Source organism: Eucyclogobius newberryi, unplaced genomic scaffold (assembly GCF_026437365.1).
Source record: "Eucyclogobius newberryi isolate DKJ021-1_F unplaced genomic scaffold, fEucNew1.0.hap1 SCAF_15, whole genome shotgun sequence".
NCBI classification, from domain to species: domain Eukaryota; kingdom Metazoa; phylum Chordata; class Actinopteri; order Gobiiformes; family Gobiidae; genus Eucyclogobius; species Eucyclogobius newberryi.
In genome coordinates this window covers 3,472,711-3,494,323 of record NW_027315779.1, presented here as the reverse complement: position 1 = coordinate 3,494,323, position 21,613 = coordinate 3,472,711, and the positions used below count along the sequence as shown (strand labels likewise).

The 21,613-nt window shown below is 41.7% G+C and overlaps 1 protein-coding gene across 1 annotated transcript; it reads left to right on the top strand.

The window, feature by feature from the left end:
- Positions 1-3,103: 3,103 nt before the first annotated feature.
- On the top strand, positions 3,104-5,794 carry msx2b (muscle segment homeobox 2b). The gene is made up of 2 exons (XM_072445760.1): positions 3,104-3,516; positions 4,259-5,794. The coding sequence occupies exons 1-2, from the start codon at positions 3,147-3,149 to the stop codon at positions 4,726-4,728; spliced, it is 840 nt and encodes a 279-aa protein (XP_072301861.1). The 5' UTR covers positions 3,104-3,146; the 3' UTR covers positions 4,729-5,794.
- Positions 5,795-21,613: the final 15,819 nt, after the last annotated feature.

The following is a 21,613-nucleotide window of genomic DNA, read 5'->3' as shown; positions in this document are numbered from 1 at the left end:
GATGTGTTAAAATTTAAATTGCAATTTGAGTCGCAGCAGTCAAATCCCAAATACTGCAAATACTTAGATTTAGATTCCCACACTTTTCAGGCCAAGACCCCCAAAATAACCATGAAACTGACTCGAGACTCCCACAGCAAAATTAAATAGATGTCTGTAAACATTTCAAATTAGGTTTAATTTTAGTTTTTTTTTTTTGTAACTGGCTGTTTAAATTAAAAAATAGATTAACATTCAGGGTTAATCCAAACTCCACTTTGAATTGCCTTGTGTACGAATTGTGCTCCACAAATAAACTTGCCGTGCCTTTTAACATTACATCTTAAATCATCTCACGACCCTCCAGGGGGTCCCGACCCCCACTTTGGGAAACGCTGACTTAGATAACAGAATGTCCTCAAACTGCAAACAACAAAAAATCTTGTCTTTTGTTCCTAGTTTTGACCTCTATAAACATGTTCTGTGTGAACTCTAAACAGAATAATACTTATTCATATATCACAATCACAACACACACTTTTTTTTCCAAACAAGTCCAGCCCAAGCCTGTTTTGAGCATCTGAAAAGTGCAGATTAATGCATAAATACACTAAGATGTCCAAAATATGACCAGGACGTTGGGTTCTGTTAAAGTCCCAGGGTAGTTTCTTGAGTTGGTTAAGTCTAAGGTTGTTGGCTCAAAATGTAACAATGAAGCTTGCGCCGTCTACGTGAATTAAACGTACACATAAACCGTCCTGTGTGTAACTCTAAGCGCTGTCGCGTGTGAGAACATTGGCGGCTCAGAATTTCCCCTCTTTGGTAAATGGTTGTGTGTCTCTGTGTCAGCCCTGCAGCCATCAGAGCCCAGACTGTTTCCTCCCAGAGTCCGGCTCCAGTCAAGCTCTGCCTTCTAATGAGAATAGGCAGCAGAAGATAAATACATGAATATGGCTAAAACACATGGTTGGACTTAAACGTCACTATCTTCTTTTATCGTCGTCAATACGGGCGCGGAAGTCGTTGTGGAAAGTCTCAAACATATCAAATCCTGCAAAGAACTCAAGAGTTTTTCTATTTCTCTGTATTAAGAATGGCACAACATGAGGGCTACCGCTAATACTCAAGGTTTCTCTGGAAATGTGATACTTTTACACGCAAATAAGGGCGACATCATCACACACAATATTTCAATTTTGTAAATACGTTCGTGTTCATTTCAAAGTTTTGAGCATAACAATGGTAATCCAGAAATAGCAGTTGTACCATGGTAATAAGACAAGTTGTTAAACGTGATTAAGTTGTTTTTCAATATAAACTGGCTTAATAACTACACTTTTAATCATTCATAATCAACAAATTGTTTATTAAGACAAATTCAGCCTGTTAATTAATACACACACCCGTAATTAAGTGGTCACTAATTCTCAATCATTCTCAATAATCTATTTGTTTATTATGAACAAAGTCTTTGTTCTTTATAAAAGTGTGTTTTGTATAAAGTTGTGCCAATAAACTTGCTTTTTAGTCATTTGCAACTGATGAAAAACCTAAAAATCCAAACACACGGTGCTCCAAACAACAAAGGGTCGATTCTGTGATAACTGGAGCACAGCGACCCCTTCACATGACTTTTCCAAAATGAGCAATTAGCATTCTTGCCAAGCGTCGGTCAGTCAGTTCAAAACTTAACATAAACTATTTAAAATGAGCTCGAGTTATGTCATAAGCATACTTAAATGCAGAAGTGAGTGGTGTTACATTTAGCCAGTTACATTTACCTTTTGTGGCCATTTGAAAACATTTGAGTTTGTGCAAAATGTGATGTTTTTTCCTCTTCTAATTACATTCACTTCCTATTATGAATCAGATGTTATGTCCTGACAGTTTACTCTCGCTTCAGTAATTTACTATTTTTGGCGTTTCTACCCAGCTCTGATTAAAGTGACTCGTGTTTTTGTAATTATAACTTCGTTTGCTGGGATTGACCCTGCGTAAAATACTCATCATTAGTTTTACTTAAGAAAAATTGAAGTTTCTGAAGAATATTTGAAAATAAACGTTGAAAATAACAGGAAGTTGAGTCAATGTCATCGATAAGCGACAATGTACACGCAACTGACACATTTTTCTGACAGTTTAAACAATAATTTAGCAAAATAAAGGTGTTATCTGGTATTATTTGTCAAACCATATCTATTGTGTATGGTTGATTCTGTATGGTAACAATTATGTCACATCTTCTGCTCACCTCCAGCCAGGAAGTGACATTTCTAACTGGTGACAAATGGGCCAACAATGTCCCATACTATGTTTTGTCCCTGTGCACAGCCTTAAAGTGCCAGGTTGGACGACTTGTTGATCTAAAATGCAGTTGAGATAAATATGCTTCAAATTTAGCCAAAAGATGCACATTTTATCCCAGAATAGCTATTTTTTATAGGTTTATAATTGTACTTCCTGTTTGTAATTGATGGCGACACACAAGGAATTTACCCAGCAAATACTGGGCCAAACTCATCGAATGTAAAAAAATTAAAAATAAATAAATGAGAGCATATTTTGTGTGTGTTAAAATGATGTTTAAAGGGTCAAAAAAATAATTGGAACGAGTGATGTCACTTCCTGATGTCACTTTCTACACGTTCGTCAACTCACTCCCACAAACTGCTTCTTGTTTGGTGTAAAACTATCACTTTACATCTACAACAGGCACAAAACACACCAAACAAAGCCAAAAATGAGGAAAATCATAAAAACCCGTCACACGCACTTTAACGGAACCGTGTCTGAAAGGTCACGCCCCCCCCGGAAGCGCAGTAAAGTCACCGAAAACAACCCCGCCCCTCTCAGATGTCGGCCCGCGCTGATTGGTCCAAGTCGTGCGTGTCACCGTAAAGTGCGTAAACACACACACACACACACACACACACACACACACACACATACACACACACACACACACACACACACACACATACACACACACACACACACACACACACACACACACACACACACGTTGACAGCGCCATAACAATCCACGCGCCTCGGCCAAACTTCACTCCAGCCTCACGCACCGTCCGCGCCACAACTTCTCCCGCCGCGCGGTGACACTTCGTCTTTTTGGGGACTTTACCCGTTACGGCGCGCGCGGAATAGCGGCCATGTCTTCCCGCGAGACGTTTAAGGACTTGTGCGGCGGCAGCTCGTCCGAGGAGGACTGCAGCGCGCGCTCGGACGTGACGGACGGCGCGCCGGAGGAGGAGAAGCCCGCGGCGTCTCCATCCGCGCTCCGGCATCACCCGTTCAGCGTGGAGGCGATCATGTCCGGCCGGGTGGCGTCCCGGCGCGGCGCGGAGCCCCCCTGCCGCAGAGACGGGCCCCGGACGCCGCTCTATCTGTGCCGGGAGAGCGACGCGGCGAGCCCCAAGAGTTTGACCGCGACGTCGCCCACTTCGCCCGTCAAGTCCGAGGCGTCCGAGCCGGAGGAGTGCGCGCCGTGGGTCACGAACGGAGCGTACCCGACACAGCCGCGTGAGTTCTGCCGTCAAAACACGTCCAAAACGCGTCCGAAACATGCGGAGCCAGGACCAAAACATGGCTACTTGACATTTAAGAACGTGTATTGTCATTTGTCTTTTGAAAATTGATCCTATAATTTGTTAAAAACAAGCTAATTCGTATTTGATTACCAACAAACTGATATCAATTCACTTAATTATTATTTGTATTGTTTTTTATTGACCTCAAAGCTGCTTTTTTTGCAGGATTGCGCCACTGTGTGTTGAAAGTTTGTTTGACCCTTTGGAATTATTCATGTTGAGATAATCTGACTCAAACAAAGGCTAATATACAAACTACTGTTATTGTTTGTGCTTTGTGTTTGAAAGGCTTTCGTTGTCATTACGTATTGCTTTTCAAACACTGCACCAATTAGCCTATTCAATTACTTAATCATACTGCCTACAAAAGTAGTTTTATAGGGCTTGTCCACTTTGAGTACTCAATGTTCTGAGTGGAGCAGGCAATTATTTTGATTTGTTTGTTCTGTAATAAAACTTGTTGCAGAACTAAAGATCATTTCAATACATTTCAATCAATCTACGTAAAGAATCGTGTCAATGTGGATCATGGGACATATTTAGTGATCATTGTCAAATCCCAATCTAATCCAGCAAGTGTAGATAAGATTATACAGTGTAATCAGATAACATGTAATCTAATCTTTCCAAAAAAACACTTATTTATTTGCTAAATCTCTTTCTTTCTTCTGCAGGTCACTTAAACCCGGGCTGTCAGCTCCGAAAGCACAAAACAAACCGCAAACCTCGCACGCCCTTCACCACGTCGCAGCTCCTGGCCCTGGAGCGCAAGTTCCGGCAGAAGCAGTACCTGTCCATCGCCGAGCGCGCCGAGTTCTCGTCCTCCCTGACCCTCACCGAGACGCAGGTCAAGATCTGGTTCCAGAACCGCCGGGCCAAGGCCAAGCGGCTGCAGGAGGCGGAGCTGGAGAAGCTGAAGATGGCCGCCGACGCCAAGACCGCCGCCGTGGCCGCCGCCGCCAACGCCGGCGCGCTGCACCCGGGCTTCACGCTGCCCCTCTCGCTGGGCGCCATGTCGCTGTACGGACAGTCGTATTCGGCGTACCATCACCACCACCACCACCAGCACCGGCCGCTGCTGCCGCTGTCGCCTCTGGGACTCTACGCGTCGCCGCTCAGCTACGGCATGTACCACTTGTCCTAACCAAACGCCGACTTTTCCCGGGACTTGCCAATATTTTCGGAGGATATTTTAAAGGAACAAAAAACACGCACACACACACACACAAAAAAAGAGACATAATTTAATATGTAAACGTGTACTTTCCGGGTTCGCCGCTGCCAATCATCTGCCACCTTATGTGCGTAGATATTCTCCTGATTTCAACCCGGATGCCTTACCACGCGGTCGACGGGCTCGGGGCGGACGCAAAGGGACGGTTTGAACTCCGATTGCCATTTTGATGACGGATGCAAAGCCTTCTGGAGTTGCCAAAGACTTTCTGTGATTGAATTTCAGGCTTCGCAGGTTTCGTATTTGTTATTCCCCGGTATTTCAACGAGTGACTGTTTCGCGGTCGATTATAGTCGTAATCCGCCGCACGGGGAGCGGTCGCCGTCTTCCCAGGGCTCTTCAAATCAGGACTTTTTTTTTGCGTCCCGCGCCGGCCGACTGCGTGTTTACATTACGAGTGAAGAGGGGCGTGTGCGCCGCGCGGCTTTTTATAGTCTCCGCTCTTGTTTACTTTTGCAATCATGGAAATGACCGAGGACTCGCACCACACGGCGTTTCACTTAAGCCTTTTTCCCTCCCAAGACTGCCTTAAAAATAGACACTTTTGCAGCTCTTCTCTCGATGTGTGAGTGTTTCAGCGACTCAGGCTAGATAAAACTTATTACTGATGCACTCACTTTTACGTCGGAGAAAGCGCTGCGGCCTTAAACCGTTTCCGTTACGCTCTTAACTCAAGCAATAAACAGCATTTTTCACTCCTTGTTTTTTCCCCGCTATTAGGCTTTATAAGTCAAGCCGAGATGTATTTATTCTTCATGAAAAACTATGCTGGAAATGTATGAATGTGTCACAAAGTGTATTTATGATCTTATGAGAACATATGGTACAAAGAACTACGGACCAAAGTTGTTTTATTGTTTAAAAAATGGCCTCGGTTTTGAACGGGGCCACACTAAGTATATATTGTCACTGTCTTATGTCACTATAAAGCCTTTTTCCATGTTGATTTCCATGTTCTTTGAAAGCAAATAATGAATAAAGCCAGTATGTTTTCTAAAAGTATCGCCCGTGCGTATGTGTGAAAGACGCAGGTAAATGTCAGCTTTTACGATCCCAGCTGTAACGTTAGAGCCGCTGTAAATTATACATTATCTAAGCGGACGTACACTTCCTCTTATTACTGAGCTATTACGACAAGTATTTCCCCCCCCCCACAGCGACGTCGGTTCACACGGACGCGCCGCAAAGTGTTGGCGACCCGTCCGATGTTCATCACTGCGCCGGGTGAGGCTAATTTCAAGATCGATTTACGAAAAAACGTCGACGACAGTACGTGGATTTGGCTCGGAAGCGACCGGGCGGGAGGAATTCAAACCGAAAAGGAGATCGGGGGCCAAACGTTTTGAGCTGTATCGCTTTCAAACGGGGCTTTATCTTACAGTCGACCTGTCACAATAATTACCCAATCAAGATAACGTTCAACAATATGTCTTTGGATCTCCACGGTGACCGCCCACCGCTTGGAAGAGAATCCCCCATTCATCTTTCCCCACACACTTTCGGTTAAACGGGGAGAAAAAAAAGGCTATTAAAAGTTTGCTAGCTTGTTCGGGGCTAACGTGGTAACTAATGACGACAAGGCCCATGTATGTATTTGAAGTATGATTTGTAAAGCTTTATATATTCAAATGCGTCGCAATCATTTCAGTTTTGAATGTTTTTTGGACCAAAAACGACAGCGTTATGCAGATTATTGACCTCGTAGCTGGTTATCGTCGCTTTAAACTTCTAATATTAACAATTTTTTTGAAAAGTCCATGAGAAAAATGATTGTGAATGATACTTCCAGAACGGCGGCGGACGTCCTAGAGTGCGAGACCGCTGCGCCGTCGTTTACCGCGTGTGTTTATAGCTTTTCTTTGCATTCATGGTCGTATTCACTGTTTTTAACCACAACAAGTTGAGGACAGAATTATTTACATCTGGACTGAATAATTCATAACCGACAACTAAAGTCTTTCATTGTGCTATTTATTTATTTATTGCAGTTCATGGTTGTTTAAAAAAATATATAGTTTAGTGTTATTGTGTCATTGGCATTAAGTTATTTCAATATTATTGTTTGCCATGACAGGCTATTTATGTTTTATTGTGACAGGCCGGATATATTGAATGAATCCAATAAAGTGATTAAATACAGCCTAAACACAAAATAATAATATAAAAAATAACAATCAAAAAATAAATACAATACATTACAATACAATAAAAAATAATAATAATAATTTTAAAAAGTAAAATAATGTTGGTATGTTTCTGCTCACTTCGCACATTTTAACTCTTGGCATTTATCAACAACAAATCAATGAAAACACACGAGTTCGTTTGTCAAAGTTAGGCACTAATCCATCCACTTTATGCGCCTCTATTAGCGCAGAGTTGACTTCCTCCTCGTTAACCTTAATATATCAATGGCCATTAGGGCTCGCTCTTGAAGCAGCCACCGGAGCTGTGCCGCTCGGAGCCACTTTACAGCGGCTTTAGTGGGGGGACTGCGGCCGCTAAAGGGGCTGCCTGCGCTTTGTACCAATTACGATCACGACTTACAACATCCGCGCCACTTTGATGTAACGAGGAAACGGTTTATGGTGCGCGGCGTATTTACAAGGTCCCCGTCTCTAATCAGAACAGGGCCCGAGCGAGTGGCACCAGCGAACAGACAAGGGCAATCAGGATAATGAAGTGCACATTTGGCGTGGAGAGCGTGCGCCACGACCGCTGCGGCTGCGGCGGGCGGCGTCGCCAGTAGGGGGCGTAGTAAATAGGACGTTGTGCTTTGTTGTTCGGGGGTCGTATCGGTGACGACATCTCGCTTTGGACCATTGTTTTTGGCGAAATGTTTCTGTACTCAACATTTCGCCGAAAGTAGTTCAGTTTCGTGCAAGACGTTCAAGGTCATTTCACTTTTCAAGGTCACAACTGGTATTTTAAAGGTACATTTGTGAAAAGAGAGTAGAAAAATAGTGCTAGTTGGCAGAGGTGGGTACTTCAAACTTCATATGCAAAACCTTTACTTCAATTTATATTTTACAGTATAACAATTTATATTTTACAGTATAACAATATATATTTTACAGTGTAACAATATATTTTTTTACAATGTAACAATATATTTTTTACAGTGTAACAATAGTCTTACTACTATTCCCACGGAGTAAGTGACAAATCCTGTGCGTTTATGCCATTAAATGAACGGAACATTTGTGTTTCTTGCACCGCTGCGTCAGACAGGATTTCGTTTTGTCAAATTGTTGTTTCTGTCCTTTAAAAATACCAGATTTAGTGCATTTTTTAAATACGTTTTTCCTTTCCAATTACGTCAAGTTCAAATGACAGTTACAGTTCCTTTAAATACAGTTTCTTTAAATACTTTACTCTTACTTGAGTCGTTTCTGGACCACTTCTGTGTACTTCTACTTGAGTAATATCACGTTGAAGTAACTTTGCTCGTACTTGAACACACCTCTGTTAGTCGGCCTGCAGACTGTACAGAAAGCAATAGGCAAACAGTGATGATTGAAAATATATAGCATAATAACTAGTAGTGTTAGTTATTATGTAATTCTACTGGAGTTACAGCACGAGTCCAAGACAAATTCATAATAAAAACACATTATTTACTGGAATTCATTCTCGTCAGTGATGTGCAGTGGAATCTGGGAGAAATAATGAGCACGTTAAAGGGTCTGGTCCAGCACACGTGTCAAAACCCGTGCTTCATCCACATATAAATCATTCCTGAAGAACGTATTGATTGGTCCGTGAGGCGTGTTGGTTGAATTAAAACTACGGCGCACGTTTATCACAGAAGCAACAGTCCAGAGACAAAGTGATGTGACCATCTTCTGTGAATATGTGTGTCTACTACGCCCTCTAGCGGTGACATGACGTATTACATAACTATAGTTCTCAGAGGCACACAAGGGGAGAAAGCTGGAGGAGACCAGGATCAGATCATGACAGTGTTTCAGTACAGACAGATTGTCCTCTGGTTCGAATCCCTCAGGTGAATGCTCGCGCTGGTCTCTTGGGCAACACACTTGACCTGCCTCGCCCCCTAGTGTCTGTGAGAGTGAGGGAGCGAGTGGTTCCTCGTGTAAAGAGCTTTGATAAATGCCTCGAACGTGGAAAATCACAACAAAATTTGACCACTTACCAACAATCGGGGACCCTCTCCAACATTTTCGTCCTCTTATTTATGTTCTTAGATACTTGATGAGCAAACTAAGTCTTTAAAAGTTGTAAACAAGAGTGTAAAACTTCCATTTTACAGTAACAAGCAGCCAGTTCTCCATGTCTTTACTGCTGAGGATGCAATATAATCATTGTCTGTGGTGCTTTTCTGTGACCCTGCCCCGGGGCGCCGACCTCCCACTGGACAGAGACAAAGACACACTCTGCAGCTCCAGTGGAGGACACAGCCTTCTCTGAGTCTCTGTGTGTTTATGTAGAGTCAATGTGTTTGAAATGTCCCCAGAGAGGCACACAGGCAGAAGCAGATGTGGTGGGAATGGCCCCCAGCCGACAGACCAGTGAGCGAACACACCAGACTAAACAAACACTAAAGGGATTATGTTGTGACTACTTTGGAAAAAAGCAAATGTTTAAGAATCTTATCAAAGGGGATTAGGTTAAGTCCCCAAAAGAAAGCTGGTGTATGTTTATTTTTCATCAAATGTGTATAGGAAGTACACAAAGACAATGAAATGGTTTTTCACTTTTTTATTTAAATATTTTAAGTTAAATTAACATATATATTTAAATAAATCTGAATAAAATCTAAATTATTTGCTTTGTGTTTTCACAGAAAAAGTGTATTAAGTTGATGTAATATATCCAAAGGGTTAATTAAATTAGATTTTTGTGTGACTAAATTATACAAATACAAGTAAAAATAGAAACATGAGGAAAATCAGCCAATATAAATACATCATCATTTTTTAACTTTACCATAACTTAACATCAATTTGTGGTCTCGGCAAATAGCATTCATCTGCCACAGTGGTAAGACGTAAATCGAATATTGATATCGACTCAAAAAAAAAAATACTCCGAACCCTCCTTAGTTATATTGCCCACTGGAGCTAAATTTACAATAAAATGTAATAATAAAACATTGTAATGTGACAATTTAAAGGCACGATATGTATCCATCTCCATTGCAGACAACAGGTGACCAGGCAACATCACAGGTCGGATCTGTGGAGGTGCGACCCTGCTAACAATAATAATGCATGTTATTTTAGCCATTCTTTTAGCCATAAAAAAACACTTGTAACTGAATAAATGCTCATCGAATGTGCTAAATGCCGTACTGTGGAACATACCAGAGCAATTACCATATTTTCTGGACTACAAGTTGCTCCGGAGTATAAGCCAAAAAAATCATTATAGAGAAGAAAAAACATAAGACCCATTTTTGGGGGAAATGTATTTGATAAAAAAAAAATCTAGAAATGCTATTTAAAATAATAACAGATGAGAGAACATGGTGAATAGGTGTACGTATGCTAACGCTAACACCTTGAGCTACATGACGTATGCTAACGCTAACACCTTCAGCTACAGACAGAACTGTGGTAAGTGTCTGGTATGTTAACGTAACATATGAACTGTTATTCAGATAACTATAGCATAAAGAACATGCTAACAAGTTTACCAAAGCATCAGTTTTACCCCAAATCACTAAATCCATTGAATTCTTCTTCCTCTGTGTCACTTCTAAACAACTCCACAAACTCCAGAGGAAGTGCAGATTCTTCTTCTGCTTCGCTTAGAGCCAAGAGCGCCCTCTTGTGGTTGTCAGTGTGAAAATAATTAACATGTGAAATGCGGTTGTCAGTGTGAAAATAACAAATAATATCACATTTAAGTCGCTCCGGAGTGTAAGTCACCCAAACTATGAAAAAAGGGGAGACTAAAAGTGCGTAAAATAGGGTACACGAGAAGCTGACGGCTCCCCATAAGAAAGGTTACACAGTGCACTTTTAACAACCCCAATGAAACCTTTAGATACATTCTACATACTAATTATTTCCACAAAGGGGCAGTTTAAGGCAAGGCAAGGCAAGGCAAGTTTATTTGTAGAGCACATTTCATACACAAGGCAATTCAAAGTGCTTCACACAGCAGGAAAAATACATTCAAATCACAAAGAAATTACAGAAATACAATAAAATTAACTAAATTAAAAATGATCAATCCAACTGATTTTCTAAACTAATAAAATCACAAACAAAAGAGAAGAGTGCAACGATAAAAATTAACTACAATAAAATTAACTAAATTAAAAATTATCAATCCAACTGATTTTCTAAACTAATAAAATCACAAACAAAAGAGAAGAGTGCAAAGAAAAAATCCTTTCAGTCATATGCGCAGCTAAACAAAACTGTTTTTAGCTTAGATTTGAACATTGTCAGAGTAGAAGCCTGTCTCACATCTTCAGGAAGACTGTTCCAGATTTTAGCTGCATAAAACTGAAACGCAGATTCCCCATGTTTTGTCCTGACTCTGGGCACCAGCAGGAGGCCGGTCCCTGAGGTCCTCAGAGTCCGAGATGGTTCATATGGCACTAACATATCCAAGATGTACTTTGGTGCTAGGCCATGGAGAGACTTGTACACAAGCAGAGCTGCTTTAAAGTCTATTCTCTGAGCCACAGGGAGCGAGTGCAGAGACCTGAGAACAGGACTAATGTGATCATACTTCCTGGTTCTAGTCAGGACCCGAGCAGCAGCGTTCTGGATGTACTGCAGCTGTTTTACAGCTCGTTTGGAGAGGCCAGTGAGCAGCCGTTACAGTAGTCTAATCTACTGGAGACAAACGCGTGGATAAGTCTCTCTAAATCTGGTTTTGACACTATATTTTTGATTTTGGCAATGTTTTTTAGATGGTAAAAAGCTGCTGATGTTATTGATTTGACGTGGCTATTAAAGTTCAAGTCTGAGTCCATTATTACCCCCAGATTTCGAATTTGGTTTGTAGGTTTTAGAGCGAGACTCTGGAGGTGACGCTAACACTTTCTCTTTGTTTCTGTGGGCCAAAAACGATTATTTCAGTCTTGTCTGAGTTCAGCTGGAGAAAGTTGTTTTGCATCCACAAACTGATCTGTTGGATGCAGTGACAGAGTGAATCCACTGGTCCATAGTCACCTGCCGATAGTGAAACATAGATCTGAGTGTCGTCTGCATAATTGTGATAGGACACATTTTTACTGCGTATCAACTGACCCAACGGCAGCATGTAGAGGTTGAACAGAAGGGGACCCAGGACTGACCCTTGGGGCACTCCACAGGTCAGGGTCATGTGGTCTGAGACACAGCTACCAATTTCAACAAAGTACTTCCTGTCTTCCAGATAGGACCTTAACCAGTTTAGGGCAGTGCCAGTGATGCCCACCCAGTCCTCTAGTCTCTGTAAGAGGATCCCATGATCGACAGTGTCAAAAGCAGCACTCAGATCTAGCAGAATTAAGACTGAGGCTTTGCCCGTGTCAGTGTTCAGGCGGATGTCATTTGTCACCTTGACAAGAGCAGTCTCAGTGCTGTGATGAGGTCTAAAACCTGACTGAAAAACATCAAATGAGTTGTTTATTAAGAGGAAATCTGTGAGCTGTTGGTAAACAACCTTTTCAAGGACTTTGCCCCAAAATGGCATTTTAGAGATGGGCCGGTAATGACTCAGTACTGCGGCATCAAGACTGCTCTTCTTTAGGAGAGGCTTTATGACCGCAGTTTTCAAAGACATTGGGAATGTTCCAGATTGAAGCGACATGTTAACTATGTGAGTGAGTGGTGCTAACAAACTGTTCAGCACAGACTTTAGAAATTTGGTGGGTAACACATCAAGGCAGCATGTAGATGAACTCAGACTGGTGATGATCTCATGGACAGTTTTGTCAGTTACTGGTGCAAAGTGAGTTAGCTCTAAGTGTCTTGGTGGTTTTAGGGTAATTTTTTGCATTGTGGGATTTATAGCATTTTTAATGCCCTGAACTTTGTCATTAAAGAATAATGCAAACTCATTACACTTGGATGTGGAAATGAGTTCTAACGGCAGCTGAGCTGGAGGGTTTGTTAATCTGTTTACTGTGGCAAACAGGACACGCGAGTTGTTACTGCAGCTTCCAATTATTTCAGAAAAATATCTTTCCCTAGTTCTACATAAGATTAGGTTGTACATGTTCAGCTTTTCTTTGTAAATCTCTTTTTGAACCTGGAGCTTTGACTTGCGCCATTTCCGTTCGGCCCTGCGGCACTCCCTTTTCTGTGCCCTGACCGAATCATCATTTCTCCACGGCGCCTTCTGCTTATTTTTAACCATTTTAGCCTTTATAGGGGCGATGGTGTCCAGAACATTCAAAACACTAGATGTAACAGAGTTCAACAAATCATTTACATTAGAACATGAGACATTTTCAAAGTTTATCATTTCCATAAACAGTGCACCTGTGCCATCACTTATGTGTCTCCTCTGAACAACTGCAGGACCAACCGGAGGTTTGGGAGAAACAGACAGGTCAAAGAAGACACAGAAATGATCAGACAGAGCAACATCGATCACATTAACATTTGAAATATTTACCCCCTTTGTAATTATGAGATCTAGAGTGTGTCCTTTGCTGTGGGTGGGGCCTCTCACATGCTGAGTAGGACTAAAGGTTTCAAGGACAGCATCAAGCTCTTTAGCGTTTCTGTCACAAATATTATCAACATGCACATTGAAATCACCTGTAATGACCAAACCATCAAAGTCTGTGCATATGACTGAAAGCATCTCAGTAAAATCATCAATAAAACTTTGGCAGTGCTGGGGAGGCTTGTATAAAACAATGAAGAGAATGGATGGAGACCGTTTTAGCTCCATTTTAAAGGATATATACTCAAATGATGAAAACACCCCAAAAGACAACCTGCGGGTAATTATTTCATCTCTAAAGACAGCACAGACTCCACCCCCTTTTTTGTTTTCTCGTGTTTCAGATTCAAACTTAAAGTTGGGTGGAGCAGATTCTATCAGAACAACATTTCCTGTGTTTTTGTCAAGCCATGTTTCAGTTAAAAATATAAAATCAAGATTATAAGAAGAAATAAAATTATTAATTAAGAGAGATTTGTTACATAAGGATCTGACATTTAGCACAGCAAGTTTCAGACTAGTTTCAGTGAGACTGGGCTTTATCTTTTCACAGGGAATATGAATCACATTTCTCAGATTGGGCCTGACTCGCATTTTGTTTTTCCATCTGTGTGATGATGTGGCTACAGAAATAGCACTAGGGGGGGCTCTTTTTACATAGGGCCCCGGGTTGGTTTGATTTTTAATGTGACAATAAGTCCCGGCAACGCTGAGACCCAGTGCATCCTAGCTATGGGAGATACCAGGTGAAAGGCGAGGTTGGATGGGTGGTGGGGCTTTTGTAGCCAAGGAGAGTTTGGGACCAGGTGAGAGGCGAGGGGGGATGGGTGGTGGGGCTTTTGTTGGTGTAGTCGGCATAGCCCTTGCTATATTGGGCGTGAGTGGAGCCATCTTAATGCCTGATTTGATCAGACTTTCAAAATGGCTGGGAAGGCCCATGGGTGAGAGTGGAGATGAGAAGGAGAATGATGAATCTTTAGTGGGAGTAGATGTTGCAGGGGGAACCCAGGGCTGGTGTGAAGGCAGGGGCGATGACAGGGATGTTGTTGGGCTTGTCACAGATGGGTCCAAGGCCTTTGAAGATTGTTCCTTTGCTGGAGGCGGTGGAGGTGAATGTGGAGCAGCTGGAGCTGAATCCTTTGCTGGTGGTGGTGGAGCAGCTGCTGATGAATCCTTTGGTGGAGGCTGAGGTTGTGGTGCTTTTGATGTTGAAACATTGGCTCGGTCTCTGGCTGAGGGAGCAGGAATTCTTCTCTCATTCCTCTCTTCTCTAACTATCTGCTCAGGACCCTGTCCAGGCCCAGTCCAATGCCTCAGAGCGTGGAGCAGGTTCTCTGTCAGCACCCTCACTCCACCTCTGCATAGGTGGGGGCCATTTCTCTTAAACAGGTCCTCTCGTTTCCAGAATAGATACAAGTTCTCAATGTAGTGTAGTCCTCTCGGGGAGCACTCTTTGGACAGCCATGTGTTCAGCTGAAGAAGCCGGCTAAACTTGTTTATCCTCCTGTCGATATTTGGAAGAGGTCCACTTATGAATGTTTTGAATTCCATTTTATCAAGCACGTCGAATAACTTCAAGAAGTCTTTTTTCAAAACTTCAGTCTGTTCCCGCCGCATGTCCACTGCACCCACGTGCACAATCAGCTGTTTAGCTCCTCCATGCTTAGCCATAATATTTGGAAGGAGTGACGTTATCTCAGAAACAGTGGCGCTTGGAAGAGAATGTGTGTTTATCTTTTCATGCGTCACGTGACTTATCACGCCGTCCCCAACCAAAACAATCTCCGTGACCTTGGCTTGTGGCACAGTTCCTCCTTGCTGTATTTTGGCCACGTCATCTTTCCTTTTTTCATTTAATTCCATCTCTGAAAGTGGTAAAAATCTGTTGGTGAGCTGTATTTTAGGTGACTTCACGTTATCTTTGTATCGTTTAGGCTTTGCTCCAAGTTTGTTCCAAGAAACAGCCTGGTCTTTCTGGTTTTTAGACAGTTTTGGAAACGACACAGAGTCACTGCGGTTTAGGTTGAAAGTAGCAGTTTTTCTTGTAAAAAGTGTGCTCTTCTTACCGTCGGTTGACACAGGAATGGTATTGTGAAGAACTTTTTCAGATTCCAAAACAAATATCCGTGTTTTCAGCTCATTAATTTCTTGTTGATATTTCCGACAGCGTTCACAGTCTTTCTCCCTTCTTCTCACGGACATGTCGCTGGCGTCAGATATGTCGTTAAAACTGGAAAAATGTTCTTAAAATCCTTGGTTTACTTGAAAAAGTCAAAAGCAAAAATGTTTGGAAGACAAAAACTGATTAAAAAGCAAAATAAATAAGGAAAGCAGCGATAGCAAGCGGAGCGAGCAAAAAAAGCGTGTGCACTCTTCGGAAGCAGGACACTTAGTTTAACGGGTGATTCATTCTGTACAGATTTTTATAATGTCACGGAGGTCACCAAATGCTACCAGCTGTTTTATTTTGTCAGTGTGATTCATTTGCATGTTGTCTCGGCCTCCTCAGTGTATTCACCAGCTATAATTTACCCGGAGCTGAGTCAGTAATTACATCTTTTAAAACACGACAGTACAATCTGGGAGAAATAATGAGCGCATTAAAGGGTCTGGTCCGCCACATGTGTCCAAATGGGTTCTTCATCTGAATATAAATCATTCCCTAAGAACGTATTGATTGGTCCGTGAGGCCTGATTGTAAATGAAAACTACGGCACACGTTTATCGCAGCGGGAAGTGTCGGGAGTCATTTGATAAAATCCAAGACCAAGAACAGAGTTTTCTTCTTGAAATGCAGTTTAAAATAATAACAGATGAGAGAACATGGTGAATAGGTGTACGTATGCTAACGCTAACACCTTCAGCTACATGACGTATGCTAACGCTAACACCTTCAGCTACATGAGGCACAGACAGAACTGTGGTAAGTGTCTGGTATGTTAACGTAACATTTTAACAGTTATTCAGATAACTATAGCATAAAGAACATGCTAACAAGTTTACCAAAGCATCACTTTTACCCCAAATCACTAAATCCATTGAATTCTTCTTCCTCTGTGTCACTTCTAAACAACTCCACAAACTCCAGAGGAAGAGGAAGTGCAGATTCTTCTTCTGCGTCGCTTAGAGCCGAGAGTGCCCTCTTGTGGTTGTCAGTCTGAAAATAATAAATTATATCACATAAGTCGCACTACAGACAAAATTATGAAAAACGGTGCGACTTATAGTCCGGAGAATACGGTACTCACTACACGATGATGATCTTGATACTTTTGCAAGCCAACAGAAATATGCTTACTATACCTATATCTTAAAATGTATTAGACCGTGGATTCTGATCGATAAAAAGGATGGAATTGTGAAGAATTTGACCCAAAAACACACACAATTTTCTAATGTTTTGTTTAGTTAGTCTCTTAAATATTTGCTGAACCCCAAAAATGTGATAAAACCAAGTCTACGTTAAGGGATTAATTGTTCACGTTTGCCATTATTTGGTCTTGTTCTGAGCCCAGTTTTGTCCTGATGAAGACTTGGTTTTGGTCTTGTTCTTATCCTGGTTTAGCCCTAGTCTAGTCTCGATTTAGTCCCGCTTTAGTCACAGTTTTGTTGTGGTCCATGTGCCAGTGTGAAGACTAAACCGGTCTCAATTCAGCACCAAACCCGGCCAATCATAAGGCGACGTTCACACTTTTCCTGCTTTTAGCCCGATCTTGGTTCGGACCTGTCGTTGGCCTGGATTTGTGTGAAAACAGCCTGATAAGTCCTTACACTTTACCCTCGTTTGGTCCTGGTTTGGGCCCAGTTTGAGTCCTAATGCAGATTTGGTCGGGTCCCGTTCTAGTCCTGGTTTACTTTCGGGTTTAGCGCAGATTCGTCCCTAGTTTGATGTGGCAATTGTGCCAAAAGCTTTCTAAATGAAGTGTTTCAATTTCCAATTTCAAGTCGCACTCTTCACTTTCAAAAGAGTTTATTGAATAGACAGAGTTCTGTGCGTGAACTCAGGCAGGAAGTGATGTCAGCGATGCGTTGTAAAGATGGCAACGGAGCAAAGGAAGAAACGGAGAGGCTGAGAGTTAATTAGGTGTTGAATTTACACTTTAATATTATACTCTATACTTTATTTTTTCCAGCGTCCAGATTAGAAGATTTACTGAATAAAGCCAAAATGTTTATCATCGAATTTACTTAGAAGAGAGACTCGACTGCAGACTGTGATTTTAGTATTCTCTGGGACTATCTACACCACTCCAACGGACGCGTGTGATAAATCTAAATGGTTAAACGTTGGAAATATAAAGTCCCGTTCTCGTATTCGCTCAGCAGACGTCGCACGAGTAAGGTCAATTCCCCGGCGTGTAAGTCTCCCTATCACTTTAATCCCACGGTTAAGCCGTTATCCTGTCGTTAACATGCCGCGGTGACACCTCCAAATCAATAAAGCTGACTCCGTATGGCTCTGGTGTCGGGCCCACCAGTGCTAGCATCAGCGCTCTTATAATCACACTGAGCCCTGCATGCTAATCCCGCTATTCAAATTATTTACTTTCGTTGGGCTGGACAAAAATGAGGCCGCTTGACCAAGGTGACCCCTAAAGTACCTTTCAAGAGAGATTAAAGTGGACCTGCGTATAAATTACAGCTGCATCACGGGAATGGTCTTAGAGGTCCCGTTTAAGTCATAAAAAAAGACATTATAGACCGACGAAGCGTAACATTATGAGCGCAGACAGGAGAGGGCGATAATACAGATTATTTATGTGCTATGGCACCTGCATACACAAATAACAAAGGATAAATTGTAAAGATCATGACAATATTAGACAGTACATTATTCATTTTATGTTGATGTGACTTTTTTTAGGATATTACAGTTGCTAATTCATGGGTTCCAAGTGTCGTGAGAGGCTTTGCTACTGCCATCTAGAGGACAAAAGCCGAAAGCGTATGCAAGACTCAAACATTATTCTTCGATAACATCCCCAAAGATCACGTTTGTTGCCGAAAATGGATGCGGAACCAGTGAAATCTCTCCAGACTGAGCGGTGAGCACTTTGTTTAAGGTACTTGGCAGAGATTTTTGATTTATTCTTGTGAAAATTCTGAAATGTAACATTTTCTTCAAAGCAGGTTGCAATCTTATCAGCGGACATCTAAAAACATTCTCACATGTTATCACGAAATCAGTGGATAAAAGGATTGAATTGTGAAGAATTTGACCCAAAAACACACACAATTTTCTAATGTTTTGTTTAGTTAGTCTCTTAAATATTTGCTGAACCCAAAAAATGTGACCAAACCAAGTCTACATTACGGGATTAAGTGTTCACGTTTGCCATTATTTGGTCTTGTTCTGAGCCCAGTTTAGCCCTAGTCTAGTCTCGATTTAGTCCCGCTTTAGTCACAGTTTTGTTGTGGTCCATGTGCCAGTGTGAAGACTAAACCGGTCTCAATTCAGCACCAAACCCGGCCAATCATAAGGCGACGTTCACACTTTTCCTGCTTTTAGCCCGGTCTTGGTTCGGACCTGTCGTTGGCCTGGATTTGTGTGAAAACAACCTGATAAGTCCTTACACTTTACCCTCGTTTGGTCCTGGTTTGGGCCCAGTTTGAGTCCTAATGCAGATTTGGTCGGGTCCCGTTCTAGTCCTGGTTTACTTTCGGGTTTAGCGCAGATTCGTCCCTATTTTGATGTGGCAATTGTGCCAAAAGCTTTCTAAATGAAGTGTTTCAATTTGCAATTTCAAGTCGCACTCCTGCTCATCCAAGTAGCTTCTTCAGTTCATCCAGGTTAAGCTTCTCAAACTCACAATGCGTAAGGACTACACTTGTCAGCACCAAACTAGAGAAAGTTGAACACATTATGTACTACATTCGCTCGTGCCCTGCTTCGTTCGGACCTGGATTTGTTCTTGTTTCGTCCCAGTTTCGTCCCGACTTCGATGCGATGTGTCCAAGTTTGACGACACAAATCCAACGAATCTTGAGTCTACGCTGCATTTTTCAATCTCACCTCAAACTGATGCGCAGATGGCTGTATATTCCTGCTCTTTATGCGAGTCCGTGTGTTGTACAATGTGGCGTACATACAGTGGCCAGAGCGTACAGCGCTGACCTTCTGTTCAGGAGTAGGTGGTGCCAGCTTCACGTTTCACACTGTGGACACGCTGCACACGCCGTATATAAGAGCCCATACGTGACTCTGTGCTGTCACACACATGAATGATTCCAAAGGACTTATCTATTTATAATGCTGACCCCAGACTCACCCTGACACCTCTTCATGTATTTATGACGGCCTCTCCAATGTATGCAGCATCCCGCTTGACCTGTACTCGGAGGATTTACGGTTAGTTTTTATAATGCAGTATTTGGTTAAAAAGTACAGATCTTGATTAGCCCCAATAAAGCATGAACACGGACTAAATGAACAACTTCTACTACTACTTCATTAATATCCTAACCCTGACTCTTAACCCTGACAACTTTTTAAAAAAATCTTAGTTTGATTAAGCCTGAATCAGTGTGAATAAACTATTGGTTCATTATGAATTAAGTTGTCGTAGCTTATGAAAGTAGTATTTATTATTTATTTATTTTCTATTTTTTGAAGTACTGTTATTTTATTTTATCCTTAAATGTGCATATATTTGTTTTTTTGTCATTATCTGTATTTTTTTCTTTTTTATTCTTTACAAACTAATAAAAAAAAAATACTTTTGGCAATAGAAGTATATTAAGAAGTAAGTTTAGGATTCTAATAGATCTGTCCATGATTTGCTCCTGTCCAATTACATTCATTGGGACGACACATTTCAATTCGTGTGGGATTCTTATAGTCAGAGCTGCTTTAGAAGAATCCTAAAATGATTCAAACATGAAGACTTCATGAACCTTTTTGAGTTTGTATATCATTTTGCATGTCGTCTTTCTATATCAATAAACCTCGACAAGACAAAGCAGTTTTTTTCCTTCTACAAATACATTTTGCTTGGATGACCATGTTTTATTTGCCTCACATATTTTGAGTGCTTAATCTGACATCTGACAATAAGACACACGCACTTCCATATTTCGCCCACTAGACGTCACTCTAGCTACAAAAGTCGAGTCCCATAATAAGCAGCATCAGTCCTCCAGGGACCGTGATCCAAAACCATGTCCAAAACGAACTGCAGTTAAAAAATATGAATGGAATCTTAAATAAATAAATAAATGAATAAGTAGAACACCTTTCCCTTTCTTTCTGTTTTTATATGTTTGGGATTGTGACACAAGCCGGAAATAAACATGTTTGAAAATGCAGTTGGAGATGTCGCGAGAAGGGCGTAGCGGTGTAGTCCCGTGTGACTGTGGAGCACCTGTTTCCAGACTAAAATAAGCGGGTTCAGAGGGGCACACCCGCTGCACGGTGCGTGTCAAGCACCGCGGGACGCCACTTCCATAGGCAGACGGAAGAGTGTGCGCAGCTTTATGCTTTTAACTTGCAACCCGGCCGCCCTCTAGTCTCTACACAGTTTAACCTTCATCACGGGGGCCTGCCTCACTAAAGCAAAAGTGATGTATTTTAATGCGTTACGCTTTTATTTAAATGAAGGTGAACAAAGCCAACCGCCTCCAATAAATCTGGAGTGCGCTCTGTGCGGTTCAGGTCGTGTTTCGCCTCTGAACCATTCTTTGTTTTGCAATACATATTTATAAATCCATAAAAAGTGCATTTCTAATCGGATAATTGTTCTGCGCTCAGACGACCCAAGCACTTTGGTTTTCTTAGTGGGAAATGAAACATGTACAGGCTACACAAATGACAGAAAGTGCAAACCCATTAGTTCCTCATTCTCTGGTGGAAAACAAATCCTTAGCAACGGCAGACTCCATGTTTTATGAAGGGGCAAATGAGAGTGGAAAGTAATGAGCAACTTCACCAGACTAAGCCACCAACAGCACACAACAACAGAATAAAACATCAGGAATGACTACAAAGATAAAGACGACTTCACACGGGTCTTTTGGTGGCATCATATTCCCAGATTATTTCATTCCTCTGTAAAGTGGTCACACTTGTTCGCCGTGTGAAGCAGAGACTGTGTAATGAAGTGAAACATCAGCTGCAATTAGCAAAAGCAACGTCAATAGTAAATAACTTAATAAACTG

Bases quoted from the DNA above. Each gene is read 5' to 3' on its own strand.
- msx2b (XM_072445760.1), top strand. From the start codon at position 3,147: ATGTCTTCCCGCGAGACGTTTAAGGACTTGTGCGGCGGCAGCTCGTCC. The intron at 3,517-4,258 runs GTGAGTTCTGCC...TTTCTTCTGCAG, and splicing joins AGCGTACCCGACACAGCCGC to GTCACTTAAACCCGGGCTGT.